Source organism: Globicephala melas, chromosome 13, assembly GCF_963455315.2.
Source record: "Globicephala melas chromosome 13, mGloMel1.2, whole genome shotgun sequence".
In the NCBI taxonomy this organism is placed as follows: Eukaryota; Metazoa; Chordata; class Mammalia; order Artiodactyla; family Delphinidae; genus Globicephala; species Globicephala melas.
In genome coordinates, this window is record NC_083326.1 from 3,555,901 (window position 1) to 3,578,655 (window position 22,755).

The window sequence follows — 22,755 nt, forward strand, 5'->3', positions numbered from 1 at the left end:
GCTAACCTATTGAACTATTCATTTGTATTTTCCCTCCTCCAGTCCAAGAAGGTAGCTTGGCTTTTTCAACCTCTTACTTTAGGACCATGTAGGTTGTGGAGGCTGAAAGCTTCCCAGCTCACCAAAGAAACTGTGCAAGGCCAACCTGGAAGGCAGCGGGAGGCCCTTCAAGTCTAGGGATGGGTGGGTGGGACCATGGCTGAGCAGGAAGTTCCTCAAGTCCAGAAAGCCCACGATGGTGGTCTGGAGTTCCTCCCCATTGTCCCCTTCTAAATGGACAGCAGGGCCTCAAAAGGACTGCTGCTTGGGGCACTTTGGGAGGCTCGACCCAGGGTTCCAGAAGCCTCCAGGGAGCAGAAGTGGACTGGCTGAGGCCGGGATGGCCCGGGGAGCCCCCCAGCTGTTTTGTTCCACACAAGCCTCCAGGACCTTCACACTACCCTGTGGCGGGGTGGAGGGAAGGCACCTCAATAATGATAGACTAAGTTTCCCACCAGCTGGTGGAGACAGTTTAGTCTTTTTTTATTTTTAATTAAAAGAAAATGAGGAGGGCTTCCCTGGTGGCACAGTGGTTGAGAGTCCGCCTGCCGATGCAGGGGACACGGGTTCATGCCCCGGTCCGGGAGGATCCCACATGCCGCGGAGCGGCTGGGCCCGTGAGCCATGGCCGCTGAGCCCACGCATCCGGAGCCTGTGCTCCGCAACGGGAGAGGCCACAACAGCGAGAGGCCCGCGTACCGCAAAAAAAAAAAAGAGGAAATGAGCCATTTCTTTCACATCAAGCTTGTCAAATAAAATGTATAACCACTCTTCTATAACTAATCAGCAAAGCACTTATGTTGTACCTCACAGCTGACATGTGTGTGTATGTATATATATATACATATACATATATTATTTTATTATTCTATATTTGTTGAACAGCCATGCCAGGCTGGGGTTCAACAGTGAACAAACTAGCAAAGGCCCTGCCCCAGTGACACTTAATTTTGACCAGAGGGAGACAGATAAGCTAATAGGAGACACAACACATAATGTGTCAAATGGTAAAAAGCGCTGAGGAAAAAATAAAGGGCGGCAAGGGGAGTAAGGAGTTTGGAGTGAGGAGATATTCCACACAGGGTGGTCTTCTCCCGGAGAAGGTGACATCTGAGCAGGATAAGAAGTAGGTGATGAGGAAACGGGTGGATCGGGAAGAGAATGGTCCAGAAGAGGACTGGCACCTGCAGTGGCCTGAGGCGTGAGTCCAGTGGCTGGTTCTGGGGCTGGCAAGGGGTCCAGGGCAGGTGGCAGGTGAAGCAGCGCCACCTTTCTGCGGCCCCTCAAAGCCATCTAGGAGGGAGGTGACCAATGTCGTCTTCTGAGCAAAGATCTCAGCTGGGCCCCCAGGAGTCTGGGGGTTCGGCCTCCCCCCTCTGGGGCTTGCAGACTGCCCTCCTCCCCTCCCACAGTCCTCCGCTGTCCCCAGGTCCACAGAAGGAGCTGGGGTGGGTGCTCAGGAAGGCCCTCTCGGAGAAGGTGCAGGCCCTCCCCACCCAGCTCAGAGAAGGAGTGCCTGCCGGCTGGGAAGCCTTTGCAGGGGGATTAATGGGCATAATTACCAGGTTCCACGTACTACCTCACCCGGTCTCCATCCTGACTCACTAGTGACTCACTTTACTTCCCAGACGGTAACATTACCCCCAAGAAGAACCTCAGGGGGAAAGGGAAGTGCGTTCATTCCCCAGGGTTTGCCTGTGGAGCCTTTCATTGGGGGCAACAGAAAAGATGCTGCAGGTGAAGCATCCTGAGGACAGGAATGGGGGGGCGCTCCCCAGGCTGATACCCCCATGCTCTCCACCCCCAGAGGGGAAAGAAGGCTGGGTGCAAGTGGTGGGCACTGGCATGGGTGGGGGTCCGCGGGCGAGTGGCAAAGGGCTGACCTCCTTGAAAGGCCCTTGGTGTCGGTGAGCCTCCTGGATGCCAAGGCCATCCATGGTTCTGCGGAAGCCTCTGGCTAAGGAGTGGCCCGCAGGGAGTCCAAGTACAGCCAGTGCCAAGGTGAAGGGAGGGGAGGGTGCACACGGGGGCACCAGCCATAGGAGGGGTCCAGAGAGAGAAACCAGATGAGCTCCAGGCACAACTCTGGGGCAACCTCGCCCCACCCCAGCCTCTGCGTCACAGAGAAGCTGGGCTCCCCGCTGGCCAACCCCCAAACAGTCCTGCTCCGCTGCCTGGCGTTCCAGACCTCTACTGTCAGGGCCAGACCAAAAGAGTGGGTACCCTAAGCCATCCAAAACTGTTACAGCCCTTCCAACTACTCTTTGTCAAATCTTTGCTCAACATTTATTTCAAGGAGGGGGGCCGCTTTCAGGAGGAGCATGGGGTACCATGGGGGTGCGCACACCAGCCCTCCAGCTTCTTCCGGGACTCAGGCTGCAAACAGCACACCACAGAGAGCGGAGTGGGGGCCCCCTCCCTCCTTGGACGGCAGTGGAGTGATGGGGACATGGGAGAGGGTTCACTCACTCACCCAAGCATTCATTCCAACGACTCTCTCTGTCGAGAGCGTCCACTAATTCTATCTTCTCCATCCTATGGCAGCCCCCAGATTCTCCGTGTGCAGGTGCCTCCGAGGTTAGCACCTCACACTGTTGGCCAGACCTGTGGAACCCAGTCCAGCTAAACTTCTCCAATCATTTCATTCCTGCCCCAGCCTTGCCTCCTCTTAGTTCCTTCGGCTGTTACGGGTTGAATTGTGTCTCCCTGCCCCCACCAAAAAATATCATATGTTGAAGTCCTAATCCCAGGGTGACCTTATTTGGAAATAGGGCTGTTGCAGATGTAATTAGTTAAATTAAGATGAGGTCACACTGGAGTATGGTGGACCCCTAATCCAATATGACCAGTGCTCTTATAAAGAAAGGGAAATTTGGACACAGACATGTGCACAGGGAGAAAACCTGTAGATGAAGGCAGAGATCTCCAGCCAAAAAATGCCCAAAATTACCAGCAAACCACCAGAAACTAGGGGAGAGGCATGGCCTGCAGACACCTTGATCTTAAACTTCAGCTTCCAGAACTGTATGACAATAACATTCTGTTGTTTAAGCCCCCAGACTGTGATACAGTCAGCCCTTCGCATTGGCAGTGTCCAAGTCCACGGCTGGTTGAAGCCATGAATGTGGAATCCACAGTTACAGAGGGCTGACTGTAAGGAAGCTGAGCGTCTGTGGATTTGGGTATTTGTTTCTCCCAATAACCCCACCCTCTATGCATGGCATCACACACACACCTCCTGGCTTACCTGCCCCATTTCCATCCCTCCACAGTCCAGGGCCTCGGCAGGACCTGTGGGCCCCCTCAAAAGGTCTGGCAAAGCCCAACCTGTGACAAAAGCATCTAGGCCACCCACTCATACTACCTAAGACTAAACCAAGACCAGAGGGGCCATTGGCCTCAGAGCGCCAGGGAACACAGACAAATGTAAAAGCCTTCAGTGACTTCCGTCACCTGCTCCTCCAGCCTCAGCACCCCAGCCTGTCCCCCAGAGTATCTCCAACCCCAGTCTCTGCAACCCACTAGTTCTCCAAAGCCCACATCAAGTCCCACCTTGCTACTCGCCATCCTGATTGCTGTCTCCTCTGAAACCTACAAGATTTATAGCCTTTGTCACACAATTCCAAATGTATTTATATACCATCTTACCTATTTTTCATGTTTGTCTCTTTCAGCGTTCTGTAAGTTCCGTAAGGACATGTAGCATACTTAATAATTCTTGAGTAACCTCCCTTCTCGCCCAGCACAAAGCTGAATGAGTGTTTAATGGACATTCATTGACCGTAGGGCAAAAATTGGGGTATTCTCTTTGTATGCAACTTTCATTCAACAATTAATGTCTGGCTCTGTGCTAGGCCCTGGGAATTCAGAGATGAATAAAATATCTCTTACAAAGGTTTCATAAGCTGTGCGGACTTACAGAAGTTACTCATCCTCTCTGAGTATTAAATGAGGAGGATTGGATCTGTTTAACAGGACTATGGTGAAGATTAAATGAGATAATCCTCATTTAGGATTATCTGCTTAAATTAGAGTCTGGCTCATGAACATTTAATGAATATTAATAATTCATGTAATTACCTGATGAAACTATCACCTGTAGGTGTATGTATGTGGAGGGGGGGTGGTGTCCCTACACAGAGGGTTAAGAGCTAAATTTGAGAATTATTGGATGAGAGCCTATTAGATGAGAAGTGAATAGGCCTGGATAAGTCAAAGGGGAGAAACCAGATCCTCTAAGAGGTAAAATTTGCCTGGAAAGTACAAATATCAAAAAGACAAAAACTAGAGAGAGAGATGAGCAAGGGCGAGGAGTGAGAGGTTAGCTCTGCATCCCTGAGGGACATCTGGGGAAGGGACAGGAAGCTGATTAATACCCACCACCTAGTGCAAGCTGGGCACAGAGAGCCCAGGGCCAGGACTAGAGGGAGGCAAGCAAGGCACCCAGGGCACAAAATCGAGGGCGGCCCCACCCTCCACCTTGTGCAAGCACAGGGTCGACACCTGAGAGGGAGCCTCCTTAAACTTTGTCCCCTGGGTGCCTTGCTTGCCTCCCCCCAGTCCCAGCCCTACAGCAGGTGCCCCATCAAAACTTGCTCTGACCAGCAAAACTGTAGCGGTTCTGCCAGCGAAGCACAGACCCCAGGCGGTGGTCAGCTCAGCCCCTTCCTCCTCTCTAGGGCGCCCTCCAACTCCACCCTCTCCCCGCTAGGCACCGTCCCCCTCCAGAGCCACCCCCCGGTAGATCCTCCAGTCCCTGTGATCCCCACCTCCTGGGGCTGTGCCTGTCTCTCCAGGCAGTCAAACAGAGGGCTTTGCCCCTCGGTAGGGGGAGAGTTGGATCAGCGGTGAGAGCCTTCGAATGTGCACTTGAGATACAGCATGAAGTCAGGCTGTACTTTTCCTTGACCCAGTTTCATATCCTCAAGCTTCAGGCCTGCACCAGCCATACGCAGGCAGCCCAGATCTGCCCCCTTGAGGCACAGGAAAGAGGAAGGCTGGAGGGGACAGAGTATAGAAGAGTCCTGTCTACACCAGACAGGACAAGGCAGGGCCAGCCTGGGCTCCTGCCTGCTGTGCAGTCACACAGAAGGCAACAGGACAGTGCTGGGCAGCCTGTGCTAAGTACACACAGCACAAGTGCTGTGAATTCAGGGCAGGGGAAGTGTACTGTGGGCTGAGAACAAAAGGAGAAGCAGGATTTGGACTGGCACAGAGATAGTCGGGGAGGCATAGCAGGTGGGAACACAGTGTGGGTAAAGGCACAGAGTCAGGACAGACGTGATGTGTATAAAAGACCCTTGGTTGGCAGGAGCGATGTTCTCCTTTAAGAGTAGGGCTTCAGGTGATCCTTTTGGGGCTTGCAAGGTGGGTTGTTCCGTCTTCACTAAAGGGGTGAGGTATAGTGGGCTCTTCAAGTTTTTGGAAAAGTCACTTTAATAAAGCTTTGAGAACTCTATTCTTTCAAAAAAATAGTGGGGCTTCAGGCACAGGCTGATCATGGGGGTAAGACTTTTGTTTGGGGAGGGCGTAGGGGATGGAGACATTCAAGGACTCCTATTTCTGGCAAAATGGCAGACTGAAAAACCCTCTGTGGCAGGTGCCCCTTCAGGAATGAAGGATTTCTTCCCCACCTTCTGGGGGTGCCCAGAGTTGACAGCCCCCAGCTCTCAGTTCCCTCTGGGAATTGCCTCATGTAAGGAGAGCCAACTTGGTCAAGACCACCCTCTTCCAGAGGCAGCTGCATCCAATGACTGAAAATTCAACCCAGAGGTACAAAGGCCCAGCCTCCTCACCCTGAGGAAGGCTCAACTCAGGGAATCCAAAGGGTGGCTAAGGCCTTCTCTGGGACTGCACTGCAGCTCAATTTCTCCCCCTGCTCAATCTTATCCCTTCTCCCTTCTTCAGGTGTTGATCCCAAGAGCACATCTTAATCAACCTTCTGCATTCTAGTCTCTGGCAAAGAGCCTGCTTTCCAGGGAACCCAATCTGTAACATCTCCCACTACAAAACACTAAAATACAACTAAAATATACATAATATGTGTACAACTCCTTCTTAAATGGATGAATAATATGGCAAGGAAAGTAGTGGATGAGTTCTAAAGCCAGCGGCTGTCCTAGGGGCATCGCTCAATCCCCATGATTCATGCTTCCCTTGCAATGGCAACAGGGCCTACCTAAGATGAAGATTCTCGTTAGAAACCTCTTCCTACAGCCAGGAAAACACAAATAATCCAAAGGCAAGACAGAAAAAAAAGCAAAGCAGAATACATAAAAAATACAGAATATGATGGCAGAAATAATATTCCAATATCATATGGTATTCATCAGTAAGCACAATAAACGTAGATACACTAAGCTTTCCAGGTAAAAGATAAATATTGTCAGACTAGATATCAAAACTGTAACTATATGCTGGTTACACAGACATGGAATGAAAGACATGGAAATGTTGAAAAAAAGGATCGAGACAGTCATGACAAGCAAATACTAGCCAAATGAAAGCTGTTTCACTATATTAATATTAGACAACATCAACTTTAAGGTTCAATGTATCAATATTACTAAAAATAAACTCACTACACTTTAACAAAAGATTCAGTTCACTAGAAAGACAATTTGTCTAAACTAGTATGCATTAAATAACATCACTTCGATATGTATAAGGTAAAAGTTGGTAAGTTGACAAGGAGAAACTGATAAATCCACTATCACAGAGGAAGATTTCTATACACATCTTTTAGAAATTGACAGAACAACTGAGCCAAAAAACAAAAAAAATAAGGATACAGAAGATTGAAAAATTAAAAAAACAACTTGATAGAAAAGACAAGTAAGAATACTGCACCTAACAATGAGAGAATCACATTTTTTTCAAGTACACACCTAATGTTTATGAAAATCAACCACATACGAGATCACAAAGAAAATTTCAACAAATCTCAAAGAATCAGCATTATAAATACCATATTCTCTTATTATCACAATGAATTTGGGTTAAAAATTCAAAAAATAAATAAAGTAGTTGGAAATTTTAAAACATTTCTAAATTTATGAGCAAAAATAAATAAATCATGAGAGAAATTAGAAAATATTTGGAATTCAAGACAATGAAAGGGGCTCCCCTGGTGGCGCAGTGGTTAAGAATCTGCCTGCCAATGCAGGGGACAGGGGTTCGATCCCTGGTCAGGGAAGATCCCACATGCCATGGAGCAACTAGGCCCATGTGTCACAACTACTGAGCCTGCGAGCCACAGCTATTGAGCCCGTGCACCACAACTACTGAAGCCCACGTGCCTAGAGTCCTTGCTCCACAACAAGAGAAGCTACCACAATGAGATGCCCACGCACCACAATGAAGAGTAGCCCCCACTCGCCGAAACTAGAGGAAGCCCGTGCACGGCAACAAAGACCCAACACAGCCAAAAATTTTTTAATATAAAAATAAATAAAAAGTTTAAGACAATGAAAATATTTCTGGTAGTTACAAGCTGTATGACCTTGAACAAATTATTTAACTTCACTGTGCCTCTGTTTCCTCACCTATAAAATGAGAATAGTAATTGCATCAATTACTTGTTGTTAGAATTCAGTGTGGTAATATATAAACCACTTGGGCTGGTACCTGGCATATGGTAAATGCAATATAACACCAAATTGCTGTTATCATCATCATCATCCCAAAACAGAGGGCTTTAACTAAAGAATTATTTAGAGGAAATTTTATAACCTTAGAAGTGTACAATGGAAAATACTAAAGACTGAAAATTAAAGAGATAAGCATCCAACTTAAGAAGTTAGAAAAATAATACTAGAATAAAACCAAAGCATAAAAATTAATGAAATAGAAAGTAAAGATACAAGAGAGGAATCAACGAAGCCCGAAGCTGGCCATTTAATAAACATCAGTAAAAAAACTAGAAAAAGAAATAAACAATGTTAGGAATAAAAAAAGTGGTCAAAACTCAGATGTAACAGAGAATATTATGAACTTTGTATGAATAAATATGAAATCTTTTGAAAATTTTCTGTAAAAATATAATCTGCCAAAAAATGATTGAAGAAATATAAAAACCTAAACAGTCTTAAACCATTAAAGAAACAGAATTAGTAATTTAATTTTAATAATTAGTAATTTAATTCTAAAATTCTAGTAAGTTTAACAAGGAAAACATTAGGTGCTGGTGGCTATACAGGTGAATTCTACGAAGATTTCAAAAAATAAATGTCAAACTTCCATAAACCATTCCAGAAAACAGATAAATAGGAAACATTCCCAACTCATTTTACAAGACTGGTTTTAAAACTAGACAAAAACAGCATTTAAAAAATTACAGGCCACTATCATTCAAGAACATGAGATACAATATCCTAAATAAAAATATTAGTCAATAAAATCTCACATCATATAAACCAAATAATGTACCATGAACAATATGGGTTTATCTCTAAAATTATAAGTTTAACATCTATTAGTACAATTTACCACATCAAAAGAGTAAAGGAGAAAAAGTCCATATCGTCCAATAGATGTAGAAAAAGCATCTGATTAAAATTAGTATCCAAACACAGTAAAACAACAAAACTTTTTAGCATACTCCACAAGGGAACCTTCTTTACCCTACTAGAGGATATCTACAAAACAACAACAAACAAAACAAAACCAAGCACACAGACTCAGTGGTGACACTTTACCACCATTTCTCTTAAAATCAGGATTAATGACACCATATACAAAAATTAATTCAAAATGGATCAAAGACCTCAACATAAGAGCTAAAACTATAAAAACCCTTAGAAGAAAACATAGGTGTAAATCTTTGTGACATTGGATATTGTACACAGGCAATGGTTTCTTAGATATGACACCTAAAGCACAAGCAACTAATGAAAACAGTAGATGAATTGGAATTCATCAGAATTAAAACTTTCATGCTGTAAAGGACATCATCAAGAAAATGAAAGGCAACCAATAAAATGAGGGAAATGTTTTCCAAATCATATATCTGACAAGAGACTTATATTTGAAATCTATAAAGAACACTTAAAACTCAATAATGAAAAGACAAATCATCCAATTTAAAAATGGGCAAAGAATATGAATAGGCATTTCTCCAAAGAATATATACAAATGGCCAAGAATAAGCACACAAAAGAATGTTCCACATCCCCAGCCATCAGGGAAACACAAATCAAACCCACAATGAAATACCACTTCAAAACCACTAAGATGACTGATCAAAAAGACAAATAAATAATGAGTGTTTCCAAGGATGTGGTGAACTTGGAATCCTCATACACTGCTGGAGGGAGTGTAAAATGGTATAACCACTTCAGAAGACAGCCTGGCAATTCCTCAAATGGTAAAACATAGAGTTACCATATGACCCAACAATTCCACTTGTAGGTATATACCTAAGAGAAATGAAAACGCATGTCCACAGAAAAACTTGTACACAGGGCTTCCCTGGTGGTGCAGTGGTTGAGAGTCCGCCTGCCGATGCAGGGGACACGGGTTCGTGCCCAAGTCCGGGAAGATCCCACATGCCGCGGAGCGGCTGGGCCCGTGAGCCATGGCCGCTGAGCCTGCGCGTCCGGAGCCTGTGCTCCGCAGCGGGAGAGGCCACAACAGTGAGAGGCCCGCGTACAACAACAACAACAAAAAAACTTGTACACAAATGCTCATAGCAGTCTTATTCATAACAGCAAAAATGTGGAAAGAACCCAAAAATGCCATCATTAATGGATAAATAAAATATGGTGTATCCATAAATTGAATATTACTTATCAAAAAAAAGAAGCGAAGTACTAACTTGGGACTGACATATACACACTGCTATATTTAAAATAGATAACCAACAGGGACCTACTGTATAGCATGGGAAATTCTGCTCAATATTCTGTAATAACCTAAATGGCAAAAGAACTTGAAAAAGAATAGATACATGTATATGTATAATTGAATCACTGTGCTGTACACCTGAAACTAACACAACATTGTTAATCAACTATACTCCAATATAAAATAAAAATTAAAAAAGGAGAAATGAAGAACTGACACAATGCTACAGCATGGATGAACCTTGAAAATATGCTTAATGAAATATGCCAGTCACACAGGACCATATATTGTATGTTTCCATTTATATGAAATGTCCAGAATAGACAAATCCATAGAGACAGATTAGTGTATTTATTCATTTCTAGAGCTGGGAGATATAGGGGTACTAGGGGATGATGGCTAAGGGGTACAAGGTTTCTTTTGCAGGGTAAGGAAAATGTTCTAAAATTGATTGTGGTGAGGGATGCATAACTGTGTGAATATGCTAAGAGCCATTTAATTGTATACTTCAAATGGGTGAATTTTATGAATTTATAGATGGGTGGATTTATGAGTATATTTCAATATAGCTATTCTTTTTTAAAAAAAATTTTTAAGGAAAAAATCAGAATTAGGGCCAGGATATTCACTATGACATTTTTATTGAACATGATATCAAAGGTCCTAATCAGCACAGTAAGATAAGAAAAGTAAATTAAGGTATAAGGATTGTAATTTCATTCTTTTACATGTAGCTGTCCAGTTTTCCCAGCAACACTTATTGAAGAGGCTGTCTTTTCTCCATTGTACATTCTTGCCTCCTTTGTCATAGACTAGGTGACCATATGTGCGTGGGTTTATCTCTGGGCTTTCTATCCTGCTCCATTGGTCTATATTTCTGTTTTTTTGCCAGTACCATACTGTCTTGATTACTATAGCTTTGTAGTATAGTCTGAAGTCAGGGATCCTGATTCCTCCAGCTCCATTTTTCTTTCTCAAGATAGCTTTGGCTATTCAGGGTCTTTTGTGTTTCCATACAAATTGTAAAATTTTCTGTTCTAGTTCTGTGAAAAATATCATTGGTAACTTGATAGGGATTGCTTTGAATCTGTAGATTGCTTTGGATAGTATAGCCATTTTCACAATATTGATTCTTCCAATCCAAGAACATGGTATATCTCTCTATGTGTTTGTGTCATCTTTGATTTCTTTCATCAGCATCTTATAGTTTTCTGAGTACAGGTCTTTTACCTCCTTAGGTACATTTATTCCTAGGTATTTTATTCTTTTTGTTGCAGTGGTAAATGGGATTATTTCCTTAATTTCTCTTTCTGGTCTTTCATTGTTAGTGTATAGGAATGCTAGAGATTTCTGTGTATTAATTTTGTATTCTGTGACTTTGATTAGCTCTAATAGCTTTCTGGTGGCATCTTCAGGATTTCTATGTATAGTATCATGTCATCTGCAAACAGTGACAGTTTCAGTTTTACTTCACTCCCTAAAACCATACACAAAAATAAACTCAAAATGGATAAAAGACCTGAATGTAAGGTCAGACACTATAAAACCTCTTAGAAGAAAACATAGGCAGAACACTCTTTGACATAAATCGCAGCAGGATCTTTTTTGACCCACTTCCTAGAGTAGTGAAAATAAAAGTTAATAAATGGGACCTAATTAAATTTAAAAGTTTTGCACAGCAAAGGAAACTATAAACAATACGAAAAGACAAGACTCAGAATGGGAGAAAATATTTGCAAACGAAGCAACGGACAAAGGATTAATCTCCAAAATATAAAAACAGCTCATGCAGCTCAATATCAAAAAAAAAAAAACCCAATTACATAATGGGCGGAAGACCTAAATAGACATTTCTCCAAAGAAGACATACAGATGGCCAAGAAACACATGAAAACATGGTCAACAACACTAATTATTAGCGAAATGCAAATCAAAACTGCAATGAGGTATCACCTCACAGCAGTCAGAATGGCCATCATCAAAAAATCTACAAACAGTATATGCTGGAGAGGGTGTGGAGAAAAGGGAACCCTGTTATACTGTTGGTGGAAATGTAAATTGGTGCAGCCACTATGGAGAACAGTATGGAGGTTCCTTAAAAAACTAAAAATAGAACTACCATATGACCCAGCAGTCCCACTACTGGACATATACCATATTCAAAAAGACAAATGCACCCTAATGTTCATAGCAGCACTATTTACAATAGCCAGGACATGGAAGCAACCTAAATGTCCATCAATAGAGGAATGGATAAAGAAGATGAGGTACATATATATAATAGAATATTACTCAGCCATAAAAAGAAACAAAATTGAGTTATTTGTAGTGAGGTGGATGGACCTAGAGACTGTCATACAGAGTGAAGTAAGTCAGAAAGAGAAAAATAAATGTCACATATTAACACATATGTGGAATCTAGAAAAATGGTATAGATGATCTTGTTTGCAAAACAGAAATAGACATAGAGAAAAAATGTATGAACAGCAAGAGGGGAAATGGGGGGATGAATTCAGAGATTGGGATTGACATATATACACTATTGATAGTATGTATAAAATAGATAACTAATGAGAACCTACTGTATAGCTCAGGGAACTCTACTCAGTGCTGTGTGGTGACCTAAATGGGAAGGAAATCCAAAATAAGGGGATATATATATACATATAGCTGATTCACTCTGCTGTACAGTAGAAACTAACACAGCATTGTAGAGCAACTATACTCCAATAAAAATTAATTTTTTAAAAAATGGTATGAGGATTGTAATGAAAGGGAAAAAAGTCTACAAAGAAATCCCAGAAGACTCTACAGATAAATTATTATTATTATGTGTTGATTATTATTATTATCATCAAGCTTGCTGATTATAAAATCAATATACAAAAAAATAAAATTTATTTTTTATACTAGCTACAAATGGTTAGAAAATATAATTTTTTAAAGATTTTTTTTTACAGTAGCAGTAAAAACTATGTAGCTAGAGATAAATCTAACAAAAAATGTTCAAATTCTTTATGGAGAATTATAAAGCTCCACTGAGAGACAGTGGAGGAGGGCATTCAAGGCCCATGCCTATCTAGTCGTCCTCTGAGATTAAGTTTAAAAGGCAGGTTGCGACCAGATCACACAATGTCCTTTCTTCCTTAAAAAAAAACAAAAAAACATAAAAACAAAAACAATGCCCTTTCCTTACCCCTCTGTTAAAGTATGAGTAACTGAAGTCCTTAACACTCCAGGGATATGAGTTTATGTGAAGGTTTTAGCACTAACAAAGGGAATTTGGAGGAGTGGAGGGCTCAAAGGGAGAGTTTCCTTTTTGTACGGTAGAAACTAACACACTTTGTAAAACAACTATACCACAATTAAAAAAAATAGAATTTCCTTTTTAAGGCTGAATTTATGTTTTAAATGAAGTGAAACAGAATTTTTTAATGAAGTAGAATAGAAAATACTAAAGTGAATTTCTCATAACAAGGCCAAATATTCTTTCACAAAATGCTTGTTTCAGATGGATGTATATGTGAGTGTGTCCTGGATCCCTGGGTATAACATATTTCTTAACTGTGGGTAACAATCCTAAAAGTTGGAAAAATGCTGATTTTGATGCTTGGCGACTCCAAGATCTCCATTGTTAGTCTGGCTCTTGTCCACCCCCAGTTCCCGAGCTCCTTTCCAATGAGCTACTGGAGAGTTCCAAGTGGATTGCCTTGCAAGATCTGAGCAGATCTAGACTCGAACTTGTTACCCTCTTTGCTCCAGACAGGCTCCTTCTCACATATTTCCCACTTAGTTCTGCATAACCCGGCCCTGCCTGCCTCACCCTGCCCCACCCTGCCCCCCAGCTATATAGGAGGTATGAAGAATTACTCAAGTCTCCCCTGCACCTTTCTACCGTTGTTCAACCTGGGTACCTTCCACCATCCTTCCACATTCCCATGTTTTTATGGGTCATTCCCCTTTCCTTAAGACTTCCTTCAAATGTCTCCCTGCACCTTGAAGACACCCTGATTCACTATGACTCCCTCCACATCCTTAGAGTTCCTTGTCCACAACTCCAGTGTGGCTTGTGTATGTCTTATGTGTCCTTCTGTCTTCCCCATAGACTGTGAGCTCCCGAGAACCCTGGGCTGTGTCTGTCTTGCACACCATTGTGGTGTTCAGCGTGTAGGAAATCTTCGTTAAGGATTTGTTCAATCAAGAGCAGATGTGGAGCCAGGAAGCACCAAGGGCAAACTTCACAGCTTTGTTTCTTGCCTTTCCCTCCTAATCCACATACAGTGCACCTTCTCCTGTAGAGACCCTGAGCCCACTAAGCCACCTGCGCTGCCCCACCTTCCTCCTCTCCTCCTCCCTCCCCCTCCGCTCCCTCTCCCAGCAGTGTCCCCTGTACAGCACAGGGAGAAGCCAGGGGCCCAAAGAAAGAATGCAGACTGACTCACACCCCCACTTCCTTCGGGTGTAATCTGTCCCTGATTCTCACCGGAACAGCTGGCCCTCTTTGTGCCCCTGAGCTCTTTGTGTCACATCAAACAATGAAGGCTCTGCCGAAGGCATCCACACAGCTCAGCACAGAAGCAAAGAATGGACAAATGAATCCCTGGCTCCAAAGTAGATCTGCCCCCAGCACCACGTTCTCCTCACTTCTGGCCAGGCTGTGACAACAGCCTCCCCTTCTCTCCCTTTCTCTACCCCTTCCTTAAAAGGCTTTGATCACATCCCTACTCTACTCAAGGACCACATGTGGCTCCCTATGGCCTAATGAACCAAATTCCAGCTGTCCTTCCCAATCCGCAAAGCACTTCACTGAAGCCGCTGACCCAATATTACGTCTGTCCCCTCCTTCCCTACACTCCCCCGTACGCCAGTGGGATCCACGTCTTCACTGTGTCCCTGTGATCACTACCCCTGCCCGTGTGCACGCACACACCACTTTCAATCATTACCCAATATTTTGAGAACCTACTATGTGCCAGGCACCATATTTGGCGCTCAGGGTACAGCTGGGGACAAAACAGACTGAACCTCTACCTCATGGAATTTTCATCTAGAGTAGGGTTTCTCCCCCTCAGCACTGCTGACATTTGGGGCTGGGTAAGTCTTTTGTCGTGGACAGGCCATGCATTGCAGCATCTTAAGCCCTGGGGAACAACACTGCCCTCTATTGAGAACCACGGGCCTAGAGCAGCAGAGAGGACTTGTTACAAATCATCTGAGGAGCTTGTTAAAAAAGCAGGTTACTGGATGCCACCCGCAGAGAGGGGCCCAGGAATCTGCATGTCAATGGCCATGCAGGTGACTCTGATGCAGGCTGTTCCAGGACATCTGCTGGAGGAACACTCAAGTGTTTCTACACAGGAGACAGACCAATAATCCCATCAAGTTGATTCATTACAGTGATGAGATGTGTAGGAAACAAGATAGGGGAGCAGGTGTTATTCGTGCTCCGATGTGGCAGCCGCAACCTGGTTCAGGGTCAGGACAGCCCCGGGAGCAGCTAACCAGAGGTTAAGCCAAGTGTGACAGCACAGGTAGGTCAACCTGGGAGAGGTGCGAGGAGGCGGTGCCACAGCTCCGCACCTTTGCTCCTGCCCCCTTCGGTTCCTGATGTGCACTTCCGCTCACCTGCCCAAAGCTTCTCCTTCCTTCACGGGCCCACTCAGGTCAAGCCTTCTCCGGGCAGCCTTCCCTAACAGCTCCAGCCCAGTGGTGTCTCCCACCTTAAACATTTCAACATTCATTCCTATCTCATTTGTGGCCATTGTGTTTCCCCAAGGAGACATCAAGCCCCCTGAACACCAGGACCACATCATCTTCTTTAAAGACCCCATGGTGCCCTTCCAGGATTGAATGCATGCAACTTTTGCTTACTTGATTGGATTCATTCAGTCCCTGGAGTGAGGCCTGTGAGGCGACCTCTGAGACTGAGGGGCTCAGGGTCTCTGTGTGAGAGGATGGGATGCAACTGGTATGCCCGCTGAGCTCCGGGCAGCTGCATCCACTCAAGATCAGGGAGGGCCTGCCGGGGCAAGCACTTAGAAGCTGAGCTGCCATTTGCCGTGGGCACGGATATTCTCCCGCTGTTGACGAGACGGCAACGATCCCGACAGCCCCGGCAGCTCTGTGTAGGTGCGAGCAGGGGGTAGGTACCCACAGCCATCCTGTTGAGGAGCAAGCAGGCCATTTGGGGCCCAGTAGGGTTATCTCTGGGGGGCAGCAGGCCCAATGGGCTCCAGCAAGCCAGGAGACTCTCTGAAAATGTCCTTTAAAGATACCAGCACCAGGCAGAGCTCGCCAGCTGCCCTCAACCAGAGAAAAATGCTCTCTGGGAAGGTCAGGAGCAGCGGCTGGTTGGAAACAAATGTCCTGGCCAAGGGGCCTCATCCTACCCAGCTCTGGGACATGGAGCGGAAAATGGCCTAACTGCTTGGCTTTCCTACTGTGAGCCAAGGCCCGGCAGCAATGTCACTCCCCCATCCCTGAGTGCCGCCCAGACCAGGGGCACAAATGACTGCTGTGGAATCCAAACGATGAAAAGAGAACAACTGTTTTATTATTTAGAAGTTTAGAGGAGACGGGATGTTTATATAGCTAGCCAGGCATTTTGTTTTCTATCAGCCTCGCTGGGGAGGGGCAGCGAGAGTAGGAAGACAACTGACAGCAAAGGAAAAACCTCCAGCAGAAAAGAGAGGTGGGTTCTTTCCAAAAGAGGCTCTGAAATGGGAGGATCCTGGGGCAGCCCTCTCCCCAAGCCCTGGAACCAGGCAGAGTAACCCGAAGCTGTTCCCCTGCCAGCAGGGCAGGCAGACGAAAACGGTTGGCATTTCCATATATTTTCCGCACACACAGGGACTGAGGCTGGGTCTGAGTTTCTGAGTGACACCTCCTACTCCTCTGTCTCTTAATGGAGTTTGCCCGTGGATGAGAGCCCAGGAGGGGAGGGTTAACTTCTGCTGCAGCTCTGACCTTCTGCGTAAGGATGAGAAAGAACCATCTGTTTCAGAGGGATCAGGTTGTGAGTTTCACAGATCCAGTGGTTACTGGTTTATAAGGATTCACTATCTCTGTCGCATCGTCCTAGCCCATTATCCCCCCAACCTAACCCGGCACTCCTGCGGGGAACAATATGCTTTTCCCCCTAAGGGCCCCCACAAAAGTTCAGGACTCGAGTGGTAAGCCTATCCGATTTTGAGCCCTCCACACACGGCAGCCTCCCCTCCAACCAAATGGCCATGGCGCTGTAGATTTGGGGACACCGATCTGACCCCTGCGGCCGCTCAGGGCATTCACATGGATTTATCGTCAGCTTGGCCGCTCCGAACTCCAACCTGTCCCCCATTTTTCACAACAGAACAAAGTTGTTGGGCGCCTCCGGCCAGCGCTGGGCAGGCGTTCTCCTCTAGCTGGGAGTAGAGATGCGCTTCGAGCACGGTGACCCGAACCTAACGCGGCGGTGCTCGAGGCTAAATTCAGACCCACGGTCGCTCACCCCGGGGACGCCGAGGCGGATGCTGCGGCCGCCACCTGGGGACTCACCCGCGGGCTCCGCGCACCCCGACCCGCGCTCGGACCTTCTTACCTCTTGATGTAGTTCCTGCCATACAAGATCTGTTGCAGCAAGGTCACCAAGGCGAAGGCGCAGATGAAGATGAAGAGCAAAGTTCGGTTCCCCAACAAATCCCGGTTCGCCGAAGGGTCCGCGTAGCGCATCCTGGCGGCCGCTCGCGCACGGCGGGTCGCGGCGTGCGCCAGGCGCCTGGGGGCCCCCGCAATCACGCGCGGGGCTGCGGGGCCCCTGGGGGCGCGCGGCCCACCAGGCGCCTCTCCACGCGGTCAGGAGGGTGGAGGACTTCTCCGGGCAAAGTTTCCGGCTGGCGAAGACGGAGCAGGAGCATCCGAGCATCGCCCGCGGCGGGGCGGCTGGCAGAACAGGGCAGGCCTCTGGGAACTCGACAGCGGCCCCGGGCCTTCCCTCCGGACGCCTTTCCCTCCCGGCGTCCGCGCCCGGCAGCCTCCGATTTCCCTGCGGAGCGGCGACGCCAGGTGCCCTGAGCGCGGGCGGCCCCTCCCGCCGAGGTGGCGGCCAATGGGGAGCGGGGCACGGGCAAGGTCCGCCTGTGCGCCCGAGAGCGCCGCACACCGCCCCCTCCGGCCGGGCTCCGGATCGGCTTTCGAGCGCAGTGCCCGGCCCTGGCGGGCCAAGTCCGATCTCCGGGCCCGCAGCGAGGGAGCGCGAAGGTCGGCCTTCAGTTCTGCAGATGGGAGGTAGGGGACAAAACACCCGGACAGTCTGGGTGAAGACAGGCGGGCGATGGAAAGGGGAAGGGGTGGAGCGGAAAATGCCGGGTTTGAATCGTGGAATTTAAAAAGGAGGCAGGAAGGGAAACCGCGGCTGCGGAGCTGGGCTGGCTGGAGGGGAGCGTTTGCATGCGGCGCGCAAGGCACCGAGTCACCGCCGCGGCCGAGTCCTCGCGCTCTCGGGGAGATTTCTCCGGAGAAAGCGGAGCAAGGTCAGCCGGGTAGCCCTTCAAGGACGGAGCGCGCGGCTCCTGCATGCTGATGGCCTGCGGGATCGCCCGCCCGCGTCCCGGGAGCCCCACTCCAGCAGGGAGGAGATTCAGGGGCTCTCCGCCAGGGCCACAGGCCTCCTCGCATTCCCCAGCCGCAGCTCCCGCCTGTTCGTCAAAGACCTCATTGTCGCCGAGACACTGGGACCTTGTCTCTTCCTTGGAACCACTCGTAAATCTTAGGTCAGGCAGCTGGCCGCCTTCGGGAGCCACTGTCCCCCAAAGCTTTAGTAAGTCACTGTCTAGAAAGGTCTGTGCTTCAAGAGTGCACACCGGGGAAAAATAAACAAATGCAATGCCAAAGCCGTACCGCATCAGAAATCCTAACCTCGAACTGTGCTCCCCGCTCCTCCCCTCACCCCGCACCCCACTCCGCACGCCCAGCCACAGCCCTGGCAGCCTGGCACTGCGAGTCTCCACCGCCTGGGAGTCACGTGCCCCCGGCAGTCACCACGTAGCCCTCACTGGATGATTCTAGGGCGCCCCTTCCCAGGGCCCTCCAGCCAGTCGGGGAGGTTCTAGAGTCAGGTCGGGGCTTCAGCTTGGAACTTGACTGGAACTCGAATCTCTCAGCAAGAAAAAGAACTTTGACGGTGAAGTACCCAGACTCCAATATTCTGGTCTCGGCATTTAATAGTTCGCTCTTTGAACTGAAAAGACCAAAGAACGCATGGTTAAATCTCATGATTAGGGTTCCACCAATGTCTTGGAATTCATGCTAATTTACAAGGTGAAAGTGGACCCTGTGCTATCTATGTATCAAATGCATATTATCCATGAGGTTGCCAGTAGGCGTTTTAGCCAACGAAAGAAATAATACATAAACATTTAGATGGTCCATTATTATTATAATCCCCACATTTGATTGGTGTCTTGCACATCAAAATGCTTGCTTTTGCATGTACTAATGAGTTAGCACCTCCTAGGCTCCAGCTAACCCAGTCTACAGTCAATAGGGTCAAAGCTCAAAGACTGGAATCGGAGAGGTAGCTCTTTCTCCCACACCCACAGGCAGGGTTGGCTTCCAGGGAGTGGGACCAGTGCCGTAACCGCACCCTCAGCCTTGGCTCAACGTCCCACTCTTACTGTCTTCAAATTCTCAATTTTTGAACAAGGAGGCCCAGTACTTCACTTTGCAACGGGCCACATAAATTATGTAGTAGGTCCAGCACGCAGGCTCAAGTTAACAGAGTCCTAGCTCTTCACTTAGTTGGCCCTTGCCCGCAGTGTGCATAAGGTATATCACCATCACGCCAGGCAAGGCACTCTCTGGTCTCCTTTCCTTTCCTGCTTATTCTCCACTCACGTCAGGTACCGACACTTATAGCTGTCTCTGGATGCACGCTTCCCTGGAAAAACCAAACGACTCTATTTTAAAGTAATAAATCCAAATTATTCTAAAAATGTACAGCTTGCTGAGTTTTCACAAGTTAAATACACCATGTAATCGGCGCACACAGATCAAGAAACAAAAACGTTATCAGTCCCCCAGAATCTCCTCCTGCAGCTTTCTAGTTACTACACACTCAAGAATAACCACCATTTGACTTCTAACACCAAACATCAGTGTTTCCTTTTCTTGCATTTTATGGAAGATGGAAATGGAATCATACATTATATGTTCTTTCATGTCTGACTGCCTTTGCCCACTATTGACTGTGAGATTCATCCCTGTTGTGTGGTAGGCAGAATTCTAAGATGGCCCCCAAGATTCCTCATCCTCTCTTGTACTCGCAGCCTCTCCCAGTTATTCAACTGAACATTAATCTAGGTGCTGCTGTAAAGGCATTTTGCAGATGTAATTAAGACCCAACTCAGTTGGCTTTAAGGTATGGAGATTGTTCTCAGTGGGCCAGATCACATGAGCCCTGAAAAAGGATGGGGCTTTTTCCGGTGAAAGGGAAATGAAGTATGAGAGGAATTGACACAAGGGAAATTCTTCATTGTTGGTATTGAAGATCGAGGGGTCCACATGGATACAGACGGTCTCTAAGAGCTGACATTGGCTCCTGGTGACAGGCAGCAAGGAAATAGGGACCTCAGTCCTCCAGTCACAAAAAAGGGCCCGAATTCTGCCAACAACCCAAATGAACGTGGAAGAGGATCCTGAGCTTCAGCACCTAACACCTTAACTTCAGCCTGTGAGGCCCTCAGCAGAAAACCCAGCTACACCAGGCCCAGATTTAACACGAGCACAACTGTGAGCTGGTAAGTGTGTGTTGATTTCAGCTGCTACGTTTGTGGTAATTTGTTTCACAGCAACAGAAGACTAATGCCTTGTGTGTTAGAGTTCAGTTTATAGTATGCCATTGTTGGACTGTAGTACAACTTGTTTATCCATTCTCCTGTTGACGGACATCTGCGTAGTTGCAGCCATGAACATTCCAGCGCACGTCTTTTGGTGAATGTATGCGTGCGTATCCGTTGGCTGTCAGGATTTAGAAGTGAAATTGCTGGGGCATGGAGTACTTATGCTTAGCTTTAGTGACTACTGCTAAACAGTTTCCAAAGGGATAAGTTATTTTTTCATAGGTAATTTATTCAGACTTGCCGTGACCTAATAAGGAACTGGTCCCATCCTAGCTGATACTAACTAGCTAATCTAATAGCAAAAAGCCCACCAAGCCAAGAGCCAAAATAGTCAAGAGAAAATAACAGCTTTAGACCCTGGATACTGTCTCTCCTCAATGGCCTGGTCACCTGCATGAATCAGCAGTGAAGAATATTGATGCTGGCATTAGCCATAGATAGAATCTCGTGGCAGTAGAGTGGGCCCTTCATATCCACAGGTTCCACATCCTCAGATTCAACCCACCAGGGATGGAAAATATTTGGAAAAAATTCCAAACTCCAGAAAGTTCCAAAAAGCAAAATTTGAATTTGCTGTGTACCAGCAATTATTTACATAGCATTTAAACTGTATTTACAACTATTTACATTGTAGTAGGTAATATAAGCAGTCTAGAGATGTGCATAGGTTTCATGCAAATACTATGCTATTTTATGTAAGGGACTTGAGCACTGGTGGATTTTGGTGTCCATTGGGGCCCTGGAACTCATATATGGGAGGTATTTGGATTGCTTGATACTCTGCAGAGCAATAGTCTGGACTAGCAATAGTCCAGATCTCTGCTGACACTGCTCTTCTCATCCTAATGGCATTTTAAACCTGTCTCCACAGGAAGTCAAAGAAGTGTCTTTCACATACACACAATTGCAAGCATCTATGATGGAGTCAGAGACTGAAGATCTTGAAACATGGAGGTCTGCAGTCCCTGTTGTTTCTATTAATGGAAACATGGTTCTATTTTAAGCCAAACTGATATTCTGATTGTAGAATTGCAGCAAGTACTCAGAAGGCCTTGCAAACAAAAGAGTAAACACATGGAGAACTGGTCCCTCTGCCAGATTCAGCGAACACCATTTTTATATCCTAATTGCCGGGAATGGGGACAGCTGCATCATTGTTTAAAACACACACTCATGCACAATTAAGCCAAGAATAAATGTCAACACTGGCACAATCTGCTAAATAACTGATAACTGATGAGCATTACTCATGCTGTGAGCATTGTCTCCAATAGAAAATGGAAAGATTCCTATTTTGAAAAGATCTTAGAGGTTTCTACTGGTTTAAGAAAGCTGGGTTTACCAAGGGGGAAAGGGGGGTGGTGGGATGAATTGGGAGATGGGGATTGACATATATATACTATTGATACTATGTATAAAATAGATACTAATGAGAACCTACTGTATAGCTCAGGGAACTCTACTCCGTGCTCTGCGGTGACCTAAATGAGAAGGGAATCCAAAAAAGGGGGGATATATGTATATGTATAGCTGATTCACTTTTCTGTACAGTAGAAACTAACACAGCATTGTAAAGCAACTATACTCCAATAAAAAGAATTTTTTAAATACATCCACTATAAAATTTTTTAAAATACATCCACTATAAAAAAATTTTTTTTAAATTTTTAAAAATACATCCACTATATCCCTTATCAGATATATAATTTGCAAAACTTTTCTCCTGTTGTATGGGTTGTCTTTTTACTTTGATTTTTTTCCTTTAAAACAAAAGGTTTTTAATTTTGATGAAAAAAAAGAAAAAGAAAGCTGGGTTTTATAACAAACGGCACAACTGCAGCCTGCCAGATTATGTAAGTGGCATTCCACCCATGTGTTCAAGGAGTTTGTGATAAGAACACGCCGTTCTTGTGCATCTTTATATTTGTAGGAACAAGGCAGATTTCTGGTTTGGGGACACTTTTTCTGGGATGAGGGTGTCTTGTGGCCACTGACT

At 45.9% G+C, this 22,755-nt stretch overlaps 1 protein-coding gene and 1 long non-coding RNA gene across 5 annotated transcripts in view; one reads left to right on the forward strand and one right to left on the reverse strand.

The window, feature by feature from the left end:
- The window catches only part of ST8SIA5 (ST8 alpha-N-acetyl-neuraminide alpha-2,8-sialyltransferase 5), an 80,556-nt gene extending 61,763 nt beyond the window's left edge, over positions 1-18,793 (reverse strand). For 2 of the 4 annotated variants that reach the window (XM_030868280.3, XM_030868278.3), the window contains exon 1: positions 17,462-18,721. In XM_030868280.3, coding sequence (XP_030724140.1) covers positions 17,462-17,592 — 131 coding nt within the window. In that variant the 5' untranslated portion in view covers positions 17,593-18,721. Of the gene's footprint in view, positions 1-17,461 lie in introns of all 4 variants that reach the window. The other 2 variants (XM_060310528.2, XM_030868281.3) reach the window with 2 other exon arrangements.
- Positions 17,077-22,371, forward strand: LOC138842941 (uncharacterized). The gene is made up of 2 exons (XR_011377952.1): positions 17,077-20,657; positions 21,631-22,371. It is a non-coding gene; the product is annotated as an uncharacterized lncRNA (long non-coding RNA).
- Positions 22,372-22,755: the final 384 nt, after the last annotated feature.